Here is a 14687-nt window from a genome sequence, read left to right on the forward strand (position 1 = left end):
ATCATCAAAGGTAAACGGTTAATTTGATTGCCTTTCTGATTTTCGTGACCAAGCTTCCTGCTACTAGCTGGACATAATGCTATGCTAGGCTATCGATAAACTTACACAAACGCTTGTCTTGCTTTTTTGGTGATTAACAAAAGGCTAAGCTGTGTTTCACTATATTTCACTTGTGATTTCATGGGTATTAATATTTTCTAGTAATAGTTTTTGACCGTTGCGCTATGCTAATTAGTGTAGTTGATGACAATTCTCCCGGATCCGGGATGGATAGTTCCGGGGGGTTAAGTCCTTTAGGAAATAATGTCTGGAGGGTGAAAATCCAAAAACATTCTCTTTTACTCAAGAGTTTTATTAATATATCCTCCCCTGTCTGATATCTTAACTTTCTCTGTGCCACAAAATCTTTAAAAAAAATTAGAAATGTCATACTTTAGGTCATTAAAATGTTCTGCAACTAGATAATCCCTGTCGTTTCTTTCTTATGTTCACTAATTCTCTGAGAGAGCGGGAGGTTTTACTGACAGAGCCCACATGGACATTGGACACACGTGGAACACGTAATAATGTAATTTGGAACCGTTTTCCTGTGTGTGTTTGGCAGAAATATTCACACTTCATCATATTGTTGCACTGTGCACATCCTCTGCATTTATAGCTACCATTTGGCAGAGGGCGTAAAAGAGCCTGACTGATTTTCTTTTGCGGCTAGAAGATGGCATGAACCAATTTATCGCGTAAATTGTGACCTCTCCTATACACAATAAGTGGTGGATTTTTAAATTCAGCCGGCAAAGCTGGGTCCGATGATAAAATATGCCAGTGTTTGACGACACCTCCCACTTTTCGTGATTTTAAAGTATATGTGGTTGTGAACATTACGGAGTTTTCTTTAGCGGGTCTTTTTTGTAACAGTTCATCTCGTGTTTTTCCCCAAAGCCAAATTAAGAGCTTCATCAACACATTGTATTCATAAAGTGGCTAGAGATGAGTCGGTATGTTGGCAGCAGCCTCTCAATGTTAGTGATGGCTGTTTAACAGTCTGTTGGCCTTGAGATATAAGCTGTTTTTCAATATCTCGGACCACGCTTTGATGCACCTGTACAAGAGGTCGACCGATTAATTCGGGCCGATTTCAAGTTTTCATAACAATCGGAAGTGAGTGTTTTTTTACACTTATTTAGATAGGCGAGTCAGTTAAGAACACATTCTTATTTTCAATAACGGCCTAGGAGCGGTGGGTTAACTGCCTTGTTCAGGGGCAGAACGACAGATTTTCACCTTGTCAGCTCGGGGATTCAATCTTGCAACCTTACAGTTAACTAGTCCAATGCGCTAACCACCTGCCTCTCATTGCACTCCACGAGGAGCCTGCCTGTTACGTAAATGCAGTGGAAGCCAAGGTAAGTTGCTAGCTAGCATTAAACATAACAAATAATCAATCATAATCACTAGTTAACTACACATTGTTGATGATATTACTAGTTTATCTAGCGTGTCCTGCGTTGCATAAAATCGATGTGGTGCGTATCGTTGCTCCAATGTGTACCTAACCATAAACATCAATGCCTTTCTTAAAATCAATACAGAGAAGTATATACAGTGCCTTGCGAAAGTATTCGGCCCCCTTGAACTTTGCAACCTTTTGCCACATTTCAGGCTTCAAACATGAAGATATAAAACTGTATTTTTTTGTGAAGAATCAACAACAAGTGGGACACAATCATGAAGTGGAACGACATTTATTGGATATTTCAAACTTTTTTAACAAATCAAAAACTGAAAAATTGGGCGTGCAAAATTATTCAGCCCCTTTACTTTCAGTGCAGCAAACTCTCTCCAGAAGTTCAGTGAGGATCTCTGAATGATCCAATGTTGACCTAAATGACTATTGATGATAAATACAATCCACCTGTGTGTAATCAAGTCTCCGTATAAATGCACCTGGACTGTGATAGTCTCAGAGGTCCGTTAAAAGCGCAGAGAGCATCATGAAGAACAAGGAACACACCAGGCAGGTCCGAGATACTGTTGTGAAGAAGTTTAAAGCTGGATTTGGATACAAAAAGATTTCCCAAGCTGTAAACATCCCAAGGAGCACTGTGCAAGCGATAATATTGAAATGGAAGGAGTATCAGACCACTGCAAATCTACCAAGACCTGGCCGTCCCTCTAAACTTTCAGCTCATACAAGGAGAAGACTGATCAGAGATGCAGCCAAGAGGCCCATGATCACTCTGGATGAACTGCAGAGATCTACAGCTGAGGTGGGAGACTCTGTCCATAGGACAACAATCAGCAACAATATTGCACAAATCTGGCCTTTATGGAAGAGTGGCAAGAAGAAAGCCATTTCTTAAAGATATCCATAAAAAGAGTCGTTTAAAGTTTGCCACAAGCCACCTGGGAGACACACCAAACATGTAGAAGGTGGTGCTCTGGTCAGATGAGACCAAAATTGAACTTTTTGGCAACAATGCAAAACGTTATGTTTGGCGTAAAAGCAACACAGCTCATCACCCTGAACCCTCCATACCCACTGTCAAACATGGTGGTGGCAGCATCATGGTTTGAGCCTGCTTTTCTTCAGCAGGGACAGGGAAGATGGTTAAAATTGATGGGAAGACAGATGGAGCCAAATACAGGACCATTCTGGAAGAAAATCTGATGGAGTCTGCAAAAGACCTGAGACTGGGACAGAGATTTGTCTTCCAACAAGACAATGATCCAAAACATAAAGCAAAATCTACAATGGAATGGTTCAAAAATAAACATATCCAGGTGTTAGAATGGCCAAGTCAAAGTCCAGACCTGAATCCAATCGAGAATCTGTGGAAAGAACTGAAAACTGCTGTTCACAAATGCTCTCCATCCAACCTCACTGAGCTCGAGCTGTTTTGCAAGGAGGAATGGGAAAAAATGTCAGTCTCTCGATGTGCAAAACTGATAGAGACATACCCCAAGCAACTTACAGCTGTAATCGCAGCAAAAGGTGGCGCTACAAAGTATTAACTTAAGCGGGCCGAATACTTTTGCAAAGCACTATATTTTTAAACCTGCGTATTTAGCTAAAAGAAATCCAGGTAGCAGGCAATATTAACCAGGTGAAATTGTGTCACTTTCGTTGCGTTCATTGCACGCAGAGTCAGTGTATATTCAACAGTTTGGGCCACATAATTTGCCAGAATTTTAATTAATTATGCCATAACATTAAAGGTTGTGAAATGTAACAGGAATATTTAGATTTATGGATGCCACCCGTTAGATAAAATACAGAACGGTTCCATATTTCACTGAAAGAAGAAACATCTCGTTTTCGAGATTATAGTTTCCGGATTCGACCATATTAATGACCTAAGGCTCATATTTCTGTGTGTTATTATGTTATAATTAAGTCTATGATTTGATAGAGCAGTCTGACTGAGCGGTGGTCGGCAGCAGCAGGCTCGTAAGTGTTAATTCAAACAGCACTTTCGTGCGTTTTGCCAGCAGCTCTTTGTAAGCACAGCGCTGTTTATGACTTCAAGCCTATCAACTCCCGAGATTAGGCTGGTGTAACCGATGTGAAATGGCTAGCGAGTTAGTGGGGTGTGCGCTAATAGCATTTCAAACGTCACTCGCTCTGAGACTTGGAGTAGTTGTTCCCCCTGCTCTGCATGGGTAACGCTGCTTCGAGGGTGGCTGTTGTCGATGTGTTCCTGGTTCGAGCCCAAGGAGCGAGGAGAGGGACGGAAGCTATACTGTTACACTGGCAATAATAAAGTGCCTATAAAAACATCCAATAGTCTAAGGTTAATGAAATACAAATAGTATAGAGAAATAGTCCTATAATTCCTATAATAACTACAACCTAAAACTTCTTACCTGGGAATATTGAAGACTCATGTTAAAAGGAACCACCAGCTTTCATATGTTCTCATGTCATGAGCAAGGAACTTAAACGTTAGCTTTCTTACATGGCACATATTGCACTTTTACGTTCTTCTCCAACACTTTGTTTTTGCATTATTTAAACCAAATTGAACATGTTTCATTATTTATTTGAGACTAAATTGATTTTATTGATATATTATATTAAGTTAAAACAAGTGTTAATTCAGTATTGTTGTAATTGTCATTATTACAAACACTTTTTTTTTTAATGGCCGATTAATTAGCTTTTTTTGGTCCTACAATAATCGGTATCGGCTTTGAAAAATCATAATCGGTTGACATCTACTAACTACCAATTGAATATCACTAAATTGTGGAGAAAAAGGGGTAAAAAGTACCCCCCCAAAAAAAATACAATTACATTGAATATAAATGTGATATAAATGTACATAATTTTCAAAACCATATAATAAAATGTACATTTAGATCTTGCATAATGAAATATATTATTGATTTTAGAACATATTGATGTTTCAAATGACAACATTAAGTTCAACAGTAATGGTGTCTTGCAATGCTCCTGGGTAGGGTCAAATTGTCTTAAATAGGCCAACTTTGATTCATTATTTCTCAATATGTTTTAAAATATAAATGTCAAATATATGTCAATACGCATTCCTCCAAAGGACCATTTTATGAATTACATTTTGTGACAATCCCAAAAAAGTCACGTTCCTTTTTTGCTCTACTTTCTTGAGGAATCGCCCCCAGACTACTAATAAGCACTGCCTTCTCAATGGGATCCTGAAGTTGAATAAAGTTTGCAGATGTGTTTGTGTGAAGTTTCTCCACTTTAAATGCATACTAGGCCTAACTGTAGCTGACAACCTGTGACCAACCAATCTAATGAATGTAACACTGTGCCCTACTCTGGGTGTATGGGGGTGGATGACGTACTGCACCAACAGCGTTCACATACAATAAATAGTAAATGCATTGAAAATGAATGGTTGGAATTCAGAAGCTGCTAACGAAGTGAACATATGTGAATTACGTTAGACTTAGAAGGGACATCCGGAAATGGGACATGATGTGATGACCACCCAGACAATAAAATAAACCAAATCAACTCATAAGTAGCAAGTTGTTCACTAGCTAGCTACGTAATGAATGTGTCTTACCTTTTTAACGGGTTTGTGAATAGGGACCGCGCTAAACGCAGCAGACGACACTGACAGTTCACCCATGGTAATTTCGCTGTTCTTGCTCACGGTCATGGCTGAGTATTTTTCAGCCACATTCTCGCTCTCCTTTACTTCTTTGCTGGCTTGTTTCAGCTCCAACTTTCCGTCCCCCGGAGTGTCCGACATTTCGATAAATAATTAAAACGTACAACAAATTAGTTAGCCCGTGGTATAGCTAACGTTAGTTAAGTTAGCTACAGGATTCGAGTTTCTCCCCACTGTTCGGTATATTACGGAAGAGGGATTGTTTTGTGCAGCTGAAGACTGCAATTCACACGATTTAGAAACAATTAACAGCCGTTTGGTGTATCAGTTGGTAATTCTATATTTACTACAAACTACAATGTAGTAATTGCTGTCATAAAACGGTTCGTTGCCTGCGCAGTTCCTTGGCGTGCAGCAAGTTGTGAACTGCCTGTTTCGCCTAGCTGTCACCTGAAATTGTGGGCGGGTGATGCGAGCCTCCTCTGCCTTCGTTTGCTCAAGCATCTCGTTGTTGAGGTTGCTCTAAAAACATTGATTGAGAATCAGCTTCCCAGCCTACTCCCCAGTGGCGGATTTAGGTATAGGCGACATGGGCATTTGGTCAAATCATACAGTGTACATACAGTATGTGTACAGTACAATTCTGGCAATATTAATTCCAAAACAAAATATGTTGGAAGTTGGAAAATGTATTAATTGTATTTTCAGAGGCATTCTAAACACATACAGAACATTTGATAATGTTTCATTTTATTTATGCAATAAAAAAGTTGCTAAAACGTTTTTAAAAAGCATCTACACTCTTACAAGACTGTTACAACACAATATAAAAAACTGATGCAGGTAATTAGGCATTTGATTATTGCTCCTTTCAAATAGAATAACCAGGAAATCATTTTTTTTAAGTCTGAAAAGCCTTAAAATAAGTGATGATAGTTACATATTATCATAAACCAGAGGACACAACTTATCTGTACAAAAGAAAAACTATTTCATATTTCTGAAGAGCATCAGGAAAGGAAGAGGGCTATTATAACAACCACTTTGGACTTGTGGCCTATAGGATGGTGTGTTTATTGATCAAGTTCTTGTGGCACATCCAGAGATAAAAGTAACTGACATGAAACAAGTCAAGGTTTCTTTGGAAGAAACTTTCTTGTAGAACTTGTGCTGTTTCTTAAAAGACATTCCCTCCAGAAGGCCCAATTGTTCTCCAGTGTTACCATGGTTACAGTATATCTGTATGTGCAGTATCTCTGTGTGCTAGCAATCTCTTCACCCAGTCTGGCCTGCTCTCTACCAGACAGGGGACTTGGGCAGCTTGGGACTGGTTGGAAAGCACTGGTTGATTGATGTGTGGGACATCTGATCTCAACTCCTCTGCAACCATTCTCACAGAGACAAACACATGAGCACACACACACCTCACAGGTCTTCTAGAGGTTATGACACACAGATCACCTGCCCGACTGCCTCTTCTCTAGCATGTGGTTGGGCCGCCTGTACCTGGAGGAAGAGGAGCGGTTGGTCAGCCTGCGTAATGACCATGCCACAACAACATGAATCTCTCCCAGGTATAAGCAGCTAAAGTGCCAAAGTATAATCCAGTCTGGGGGTTAGATTTCAATCAGACTATACCTTAATCTAAATGCTCACTAATGTTTTGTTAGGATTTGGTCTGGGAGGTGATACTATGTTATTGGTCAAAATGCATTTTTCCATCATACCAAAAGGAGCTACACAGCTGATTGTATTAGATAGGGATTCATTTATGTGCCGTTACAAGAAACTGGTAAATATTTTATTGATTTATCAAATCCATCATTTTCAAACATCTTAATTGTTTTGAATAGTATTTTTAGTTTAGTGGACACAGATTTTTCATCATGTAAAAAAAAAAATTGAAAAGATTGAAAGCCAAGTCTTTATTCATATTAAAAACAATACCAACAGAAAGAGACATGTTTATTTGTATACACACACATCACAAATGTGAATGATGGGCAATGAGACAGGTGGCAGTCGCAGAAAAATGTCAGCAATCATAAAAACTAATAGAAAACAGAAATCATACACAAACATTATACACAGAAAACACACACAGCCTCATTCTTAATCTGTTACATGTGGTTCGCCATTACCAACTTCTCAATAAACCTTGCGTGGGCATAAATAAAACTGCTGCAAATTCAGGTTTAATGTGTATATAATTACTGTATGTTCAGCGTTTGTGTTAATTGCTCGTTCTCCAAGGATGGTTGGATGTATAGCACCATGTTTAATATTTAAAATTAGGATAAATCAACCTACATTGAGGGGTGGGTCTGACCCAAGACATTCATAATATGAAGCAGCATTGACAAAGGTTAGGAAAGTAAACATTTGTTTTATAGTGATCTTGTGTTAAATTCATACAGTACCTTTACACCACTCCCATCCTAGCCCTGCAGCTGTTAAATGAACACAGGTGTTAGCAGAGATGTTTACACTACAACATAGTACAAGTTTCACAAGGAAACACAACAGCAAGGAAGCAACACTGGACAAAAACAGCAACATTAACATTCCAACATTCTTCAGCTTGCAACAAGAGCTCAAACAAAGCCAAGACACATTTCAAATGACATTGGAGAACATTTTACTGAGTCAGTATCAAAGAAGGTTGGTGGCACCTTAAATGGGGCGGATGGGCTCGTGATAATGACCGGAGCAGAATAATTGGAATGGTAACAAATACATCAAAACATATGGTTTCCAGGTGTTTGATGCCATTCCATCTGCTCCGTTTCTGTTCTGGACATTATTATGAGGTGTTCTCCCCTCAGCAGCCTCCTGTGGTCAGTATGTACAGCTCTATGTGAAAGAATGAGATTTTGAACTCAGTGTGGTTTGCCAGAGACATGGTTAGGGATCAAGTGGCTGGAATACATCAAAAGAACAACAGAAGGTACACAAAAAAATATGCCCACATCTAAAAGCACCCCGTCTATATACTCAAAAAACAAGCAAGTACAAAAAAAACATAACTTGTAAAAAACTATACTATTCTTTGATACAAAACTACAAGGTAACCAATATAATAAAAACATACAAAGATAGCGATGATGACCATTTTAAGAGTGCAGGGGAAATGAGTGGCTGCGGTGGACATGTGACAGAGTGAGTGGTGGAAATGGCTGCTACTTGTTGGTTAGCTGAGGGAGTCAACAGAAGTAGGTTGCCAATTAGAGTTGAGTTCAACACCTCCAAACACATCCTCTTGTTTGAGGGCACCCTGAGCCCTCCTCACCTGCATGGCCAGAGCCATCTCCTCCCTCTCCTTCGGCGAGAAAAAGCGTCCGCCATCACCCCTCTTCCTCGCCATGGCGTGCTTGTGACGAGACTCGTGCAGGTATTTCTGAGGGACAAGTAAAACCACATTCACAGACAAGCACATGAACACATCCTTTACTGCCCACACCATTTCCTCATCCTAAAACTGTCATCCTGGAATATTCCCCCTCTCAAACTCACATAGAATCTTATAGACAAATATTGTGTCTAAACACACTCCCAGCAGTTCTCTGTCTTCATAAAAACAACAACCACACATATATACATCTGCTCATGTCACAGACACTCACCCTCCTCTCCTTGGGGATCTTTCCTTCTGCCTCCAGCTTGGCGCGGGCCTGCCGTCTCTTCAGGATGCGGTGGTACTGCTTAGCGTTCACATACAGAGGCTCCTCCTCCAGCATCTCTGCCCCCGGCAGGGGGATACGCTGCATGGTGGGAACACTGCCACCGCCACCCGGAACCATCTAACACATACACACACTGGTCAAACTGATGCATAGCATACACACATGCCAACAAGTCTGTATTAATGTCATTATGGACCTTACCATGACCATGCCACCTGCGTTGACCATGTTGCCAGGCAGTGTGACGGTCACTGTACCCTGACTACTGTTTGTGGTGTTGGTGCTGTTGCCTGCCTGAACGATCTGAGCACCAGCCAGACTAGAGGCAGGGATGGTAATCATACCTGGGGGAACCGCAAAAGGGTTACGTTAATATCAGCTATCATAGATTAGTGATCCAGAAGTGTGGAGTGTGAACCACTTTGCATACAGCCACTGATTCAGTTCTAAATCAGCTGATAATCAAAAGAAGGGGACAATAGCCAGCACACTAAGCATCCATCAACACACAGTAGGGATCCCAGCTATGAGTGTGAACGTGTTACCTTGCTGTAGAATGGACCCATCAGCATTGACTGGCTGGTACACAATGGTCTGGCCGTCTGCAGTCTGAGCCACTTGCTGCCCCGGCTGTAATGTAATCTGCTGCTGGCCCTGAGAAACAAACATCAACAATCATTACCACCCAGTTATACACCACAAAATGTGGTGGGTTTCTATGGTGTCCATAATATGTTTTATGCATTACAGCTATTTACATAAAAAATTACAAGTGGGCCTCTTCTGAACAATGGAAACTATGAGTATGTGTTCTATTACAGACCAAAATATTGTATAAAGAGTGTGTGAGTGTCTATACCTGGTTTTGTCCTGCGGTCACAGCAGTTTGGGGCTGCTGAATGATGAACTGCTGGGTCTGGCCTTGCTGACCCTGTACCTGTAGAGTCTGTCCCCCCTGGAGCTGGATCTGACCTGGCTGCACCAGCTGGATCTACAGCAGAGAGCAGGACAATCTTAATCAGCCAGTCTGCTTTATCATATCTCGTTCAGTAACATCTTGTTAGAGAGACATGTTTGCTCGGTTTCAGATAGGTGTGGTGTACAACAGTTCAGTCACCTGTTGGAGCCCCTGCGCTCCAGACATGGGCACCTGCATGATGGTCTGCCCCTGCCCTCCCTGACCCCCCATGACCATAATGGGCTGGCCCGACGAGGTGATGAGCTGACCACCGCTCACCTGCACCATCAGAGGCTGCCCCTGCACCTAGAAGAGAGGGGAAGGAAGGAGTGAAAGAGATAGAAACAGGTGGGAGATTGTAAAAGAGACATGGAAAGGAAAGGAGAGTGAGGTTAATTCAAGATATCTCTAATGGAACTGCAACCATGCATAACAACCATTTGACATCACAGCAGAGCTTCCATGCAGCACATGTTGACCACAGACAGACAAAACAGAACAAAACAGGCCAGAGGGCAGCAAACAGATAAACATGGTGCTGTGATAGTCAATGCACCTTTTCTTGGAGTTAGTTTGATCTCCACAAGATGCTGAATGAGCACACACGAAAACACAAATGACAAGAAGGGAATCATAATAGGGTCCGAGTGTACTGTAATTTCAGTGTATACTATATTCACCGGGATATTTACTTGAGATTTGAAAAGGCAATGTAGGAGTCTGGTCAATCTTAAACTCAGCAAGGAGAGCATTTTATGCCACTCAGAATATTGTTGTAGGTTACAAAATACACATATATCTATAGATTCATGACTTGATTGTGGTATAACTGTACCACCTGTTGGACAATGTGAGAATAACACAATTGATAATCTCAGACTGAAGACAATACAGATAGCAAGATTGATATTGGAGAGGGTCATGCATGTAGTTTTTCAGCCTGGCTGACAGCAACTCATGACAACACTACGATCACAGGCAGCTGTAGCGTCAGAAATATTTACATGCATCTGCACACAACAGTGTAGCAGTGAGGCCCAGAGGATATGATGAGGCGACATGTAGGGAGCAGTGTTACGTGGTTTATTCACCCACACTCGCTTGCATTTGGCGAATAACCAATTCGCCCAACTATATGTGATAAGGTGAAAATCTGCAGTTCACACCAGACCTTAACTCACTAATAAAAAACATGTTCTGTAGGCTACAGTCAGAAACTGCAGAACTATTTTTTTGATGGGGGTTCAGGATTTTTTGTTGTTGCCTGATTTAGATATATTTCTGATTTTAATTTCTGACATTTTGGTAAGCTATTTGTTAGTCATCTTGTCTATAATTATAATGCAGCTTTTCTTCTCTCATTATGAGTTGCCCTAGAAGACCCTTGCTCACCAGAATACTGTAATAAATCGATAGAATGTATGCTTCAATCGGTAAAGTTCTCTGTCATTCTGTCATATCTGCTTCTTTCGTGGAGCAAAGACGTTTATGGACCGGAGAGAAAATGAAAATATTTTTTTTACAACTGAAAAGATTTTCTGTACAAAATGTTCAAATGACACCAGTTTGACCTGTTGTAAGGAAATAGATTCCAGTTTGGCTTGGATGCATATTTTATGTGGTTGAAATAATATCAGCTTTTATGATGCTGATAAAGATAGCACTCCACAGACAGTATCTAACTGCACAATCGCATTCTCTCAAAATGCTGAAAGAATTAAATAATATTTCTCCAGTCATGTTCCCATGTCGAAATGTAGCCTACATTTGGTGTATACTTTTACTGCAAGAAATGCTTAATTCTACAGGAGTTAATAGTAAGGCTGTGAGAAGTTATAGACCTACAGTCAGTGTCCAGATTTCAGTTTTCATTTAACCCATCCGAAAAGTAGGCTACAGTTTCATTGATATGCCATAGGCCTATTTGAAGTTCTGTCTTGTGACTCGAATTTGTATAGCCTATCATCAAACATAACATAGATGGCCTGCTATCATCCTCTTTTACCACTTCACCAAATCCCAAACATTACTTTTCTGTCCCTCCCATCTCTTTATTTTAAAGGTCACCATTTTGCAGCTTTTATCAAATTGAATTAAACTCAGACTGCCCTTTATGCCTTTGTGGATTGTCGTTAACTTTTTCTGCCCTTTCCCAAAAGCATTTGGCAACTGGCCTATAGGCTATTTGGCTCGCTTACAGTTAAGCTTTAGGGCCTAGGCATACACACTAATAACAGATAACCTAAAATAATGAATGAAAAACCTCAATGTAGCCTATACATAATACATTGCACAATAATTATAAATTTAAGGTGTTTTCTCTTTATTCAACCTGACCCTAAACCCACTCGCCTTGTACATAAAGGTATATGAATGAATGATGGTACCGAACGGCATAGGCAAGATGCAGTAGATGGTATCGAGTACAGTATATACATATGAGATGAGTAATGTAAGGTATGTAAACATTATATTAAGTGTCATTGTTTAAAGTGGCTAGTGATACATTTTTTTTTTACATCAATTTCCATTATTAAAGTGGCTGGAGTTGAGTCAGTATGTTGGCAGCAGCCACTCAATGTTAGTGGTGGCTGTTTAACAGTCTGATGGCCTTGAGATAGAAGCTGTTTTTCAGTCTCTCGGTCCCTGCTTTGATGCACCTGTACTGACCTCGCCTTCTGGATGATAGTGGGGTGAACAGGCAGTGGCTCGGGTGATTCTTGCCCTTGATGATCTTTATGGCCTTCCTGTGACATCGGGTGGTGTGGGTGTCCTGGAGGGCAGGTAGTTTGCCCCCGGTGATGCGTTGTGCAGACCTCACTACTCTCTGGAGAGCCTTACGGCTGTGGGTGGAGCAGTTGCCGTACCAGGCGTTGATACAGCCCGACAGGATGCTCTCGATTGTGCATCTGTAAAAGTTTGTGAGTGCTTTTGGTGACAAGCAGAATTTCGTCAGCCTCGCTGCTGCGCCTTATTCACAACGCTGTCTGTGTGGGTGGACCAATTCAGTTTGTCCGTGATGTGTACGCCGAGGAACTTAAAACTTTACTACCCTCTCCACTACTGTCCCGTCGATGTGGATAGGGGGGTGCTCCCTCTGCTGTTTCTTGAAGTCCACGATCATCTCCTTTGTTTTGTTGATGTTGATACAATAGGCGCTAAAGGTAGTTAGCTTCTATGAATGGGTTAACACACAGCTACTGTGGTCAATGCCCAGGAACTTCCACCACACAATGAGTAAAGCCACAACCTCGCCCAAACTCATGGCATTAACATTCTTCCGTTGGTACATTTCTCCTAACCCGCTTCCAATACACAAACACACCATACATAACAGATGTGAACAAACCCTTCCTTCTTACCTGTTGTTGGATCTGCCCAGTGGCAGTCTGAACCACTATCTGTTCTCCAGTAGATGTGGTGGCGGTAGTGTACTGCTCCATGGTCAATGAACTCTGAAAGTCCTCAATTCAGTCTACTGCTACAGATGTGAAGGACACATAACTGCATGAGATGACTATCCTCGATTAGATAGTAAGATACATTCTTACTTAAGAAGGTGAAATTATGACGCATTTCAGCAACAGGTTAACATATTTACAGTATGGTGGTGGAACAAATGTAACAGGACGTCATATCTTGTTATCAAATTATTATTATAATCTGTAAGGGCATATTCGCTAAGGCTCATAATAATCATGCCAATAAATACTACAATCACATGTAAGTACCATGATGAATATGACTGCCTTCACAAATGACTCTCTTGATAGATTTTTGGACAACTGAAAATGAGTCCCTCTCCTTCCCTTGATCTGGAAATACTTGTTGACAGGAAAAACATCTCATCATTAGGCAGGCTTTCACCTGGTCAGCTCTTTCAGATCAGTGCAGATAAGTTGGACAGAGCCCAGGGACATGGTTTGTTTGGTGGTCAAGAAATGGGCTACTCTTCTTGCCACTTTAAGACAAATTACAAAAATATATGCCAAATCACTATATTGTCCTAGACAACTGGTATGTCAACTTTGATCACAGGCTACTAGTGTTGTGACTGACGGTTTTAGTCAAATTTTTCAACTGAGTATGCAGCAGCCCAATAGTCAGTAGACCAGTTAAGTAACGTTAACTAGCTCACGAGTCACGCACCTCCTCGAATATTGTTTTCATGTGGCATTCTAGCTAGCTATATTATGAGACATTGGTCATTGTTGTCTCTCACCCAACCAGGCATTTGTCACTGTGCCACCACACATAACTAGTTAACGTTAGTTATCTTACAGAGCTAGCTAGCCAGGCAGCTAACAATGAGCCATGGTGATTAGTGAGTTAAGGTTTAGTTATATTTTAGCTAACCAGCTAGCTTTTAATTCTTGCATTTAACTAGTGGAGTTAGTAATTTGGTTGGTCAATGACACACCAATCCCCTGCTACCGGATCACATTCCTCCTCAGCCGTGCAACCTCTCACCGTTTGTCCGCCGCCCGGTTTCTCTGATTGGCTCCAATACCCACACACAAAATCCAATCACGGCGCTCTCGACATGTAGACAAAATGGCACTTGTATAAAAAACTACCACCAACAACAAGCGTCTTCTTCTCCAACCCACGATATATGCACATGCGCGTTGTGTAGTATAAGGCGAGAGGGAGGTGAAGCTGAAAGTTTTGGCCAAGGTTTCGGGAACTGATGGCTTTATGGAGTAGCCTATAGCACCACAGTTGTCGCATCGGGACACTGGTGATTTTTCATAAGGGAGGGACAACTGTACATTTTTAGTGATGGGATGATTGATATTGAAGCTCCGATGCAGTATTCAAAGCACTATGTAACATGATCACGTGTTCAATGACGTCCGAAGAACAAGTTTCTAAACCCGGAGGCGCAACATCGCCATGAATCATTATAATAAAATATTTTCAGAGTGAATATAATTGCACTTA

General features: G+C 40.9%; 2 protein-coding genes across 4 annotated transcripts in view; both read right to left on the reverse strand.

Moving 5' to 3' along the window:
• LOC135541967 (S-adenosylhomocysteine hydrolase-like protein 1) overlaps positions 1 to 5590 on the reverse strand; it is a 64265-nt gene extending 58675 nt beyond the window's left edge. The window contains exon 1 of the mRNA XM_064968496.1: positions 5055 to 5590. Coding sequence (XP_064824568.1) covers positions 5055 to 5243 — 189 coding nt within the window. The 5' untranslated portion in view covers positions 5244 to 5590. The remainder of the gene's footprint in view (positions 1 to 5054) is intronic.
• Positions 5591 to 5773: 183 nt separating this feature from the next.
• On the reverse strand, positions 5774 to 14411 carry LOC135541968 (nuclear transcription factor Y subunit alpha-like). Of its 3 annotated transcripts, XM_064968500.1 has the most exons (10): positions 14214 to 14409; positions 13106 to 13224; positions 9903 to 10049; positions 9645 to 9776; positions 9331 to 9439; positions 8987 to 9129; positions 8726 to 8902; positions 8392 to 8499; positions 7523 to 7552; positions 5774 to 6608 (listed from the first exon to the last, which is right to left on the reverse strand). In XM_064968500.1, exons 2-9 carry the CDS (start codon positions 13184 to 13186, stop codon positions 7541 to 7543), a joined length of 909 nt encoding a protein of 302 aa, XP_064824572.1. In that variant the 5' UTR covers positions 13187 to 13224; positions 14214 to 14409; the 3' UTR covers positions 5774 to 6608; positions 7523 to 7540. The 3 variants fall into 3 exon arrangements, 2 of the variants coding, with proteins under 2 accessions (XP_064824572.1, XP_064824571.1); XR_010456016.1 differs by having other exon boundaries at positions 7523 to 8499; positions 14214 to 14411; XM_064968499.1 differs by lacking the exon at positions 5774 to 6608 and having other exon boundaries at positions 7013 to 8499; positions 14214 to 14411.
• Between the last annotated feature and the right edge of the window lie 276 nt (positions 14412 to 14687).

Source organism: Oncorhynchus masou, chromosome 6, assembly GCF_036934945.1.
Source record: "Oncorhynchus masou masou isolate Uvic2021 chromosome 6, UVic_Omas_1.1, whole genome shotgun sequence".
NCBI lineage: Eukaryota > Metazoa > Chordata > Actinopteri > Salmoniformes > Salmonidae > Oncorhynchus > Oncorhynchus masou.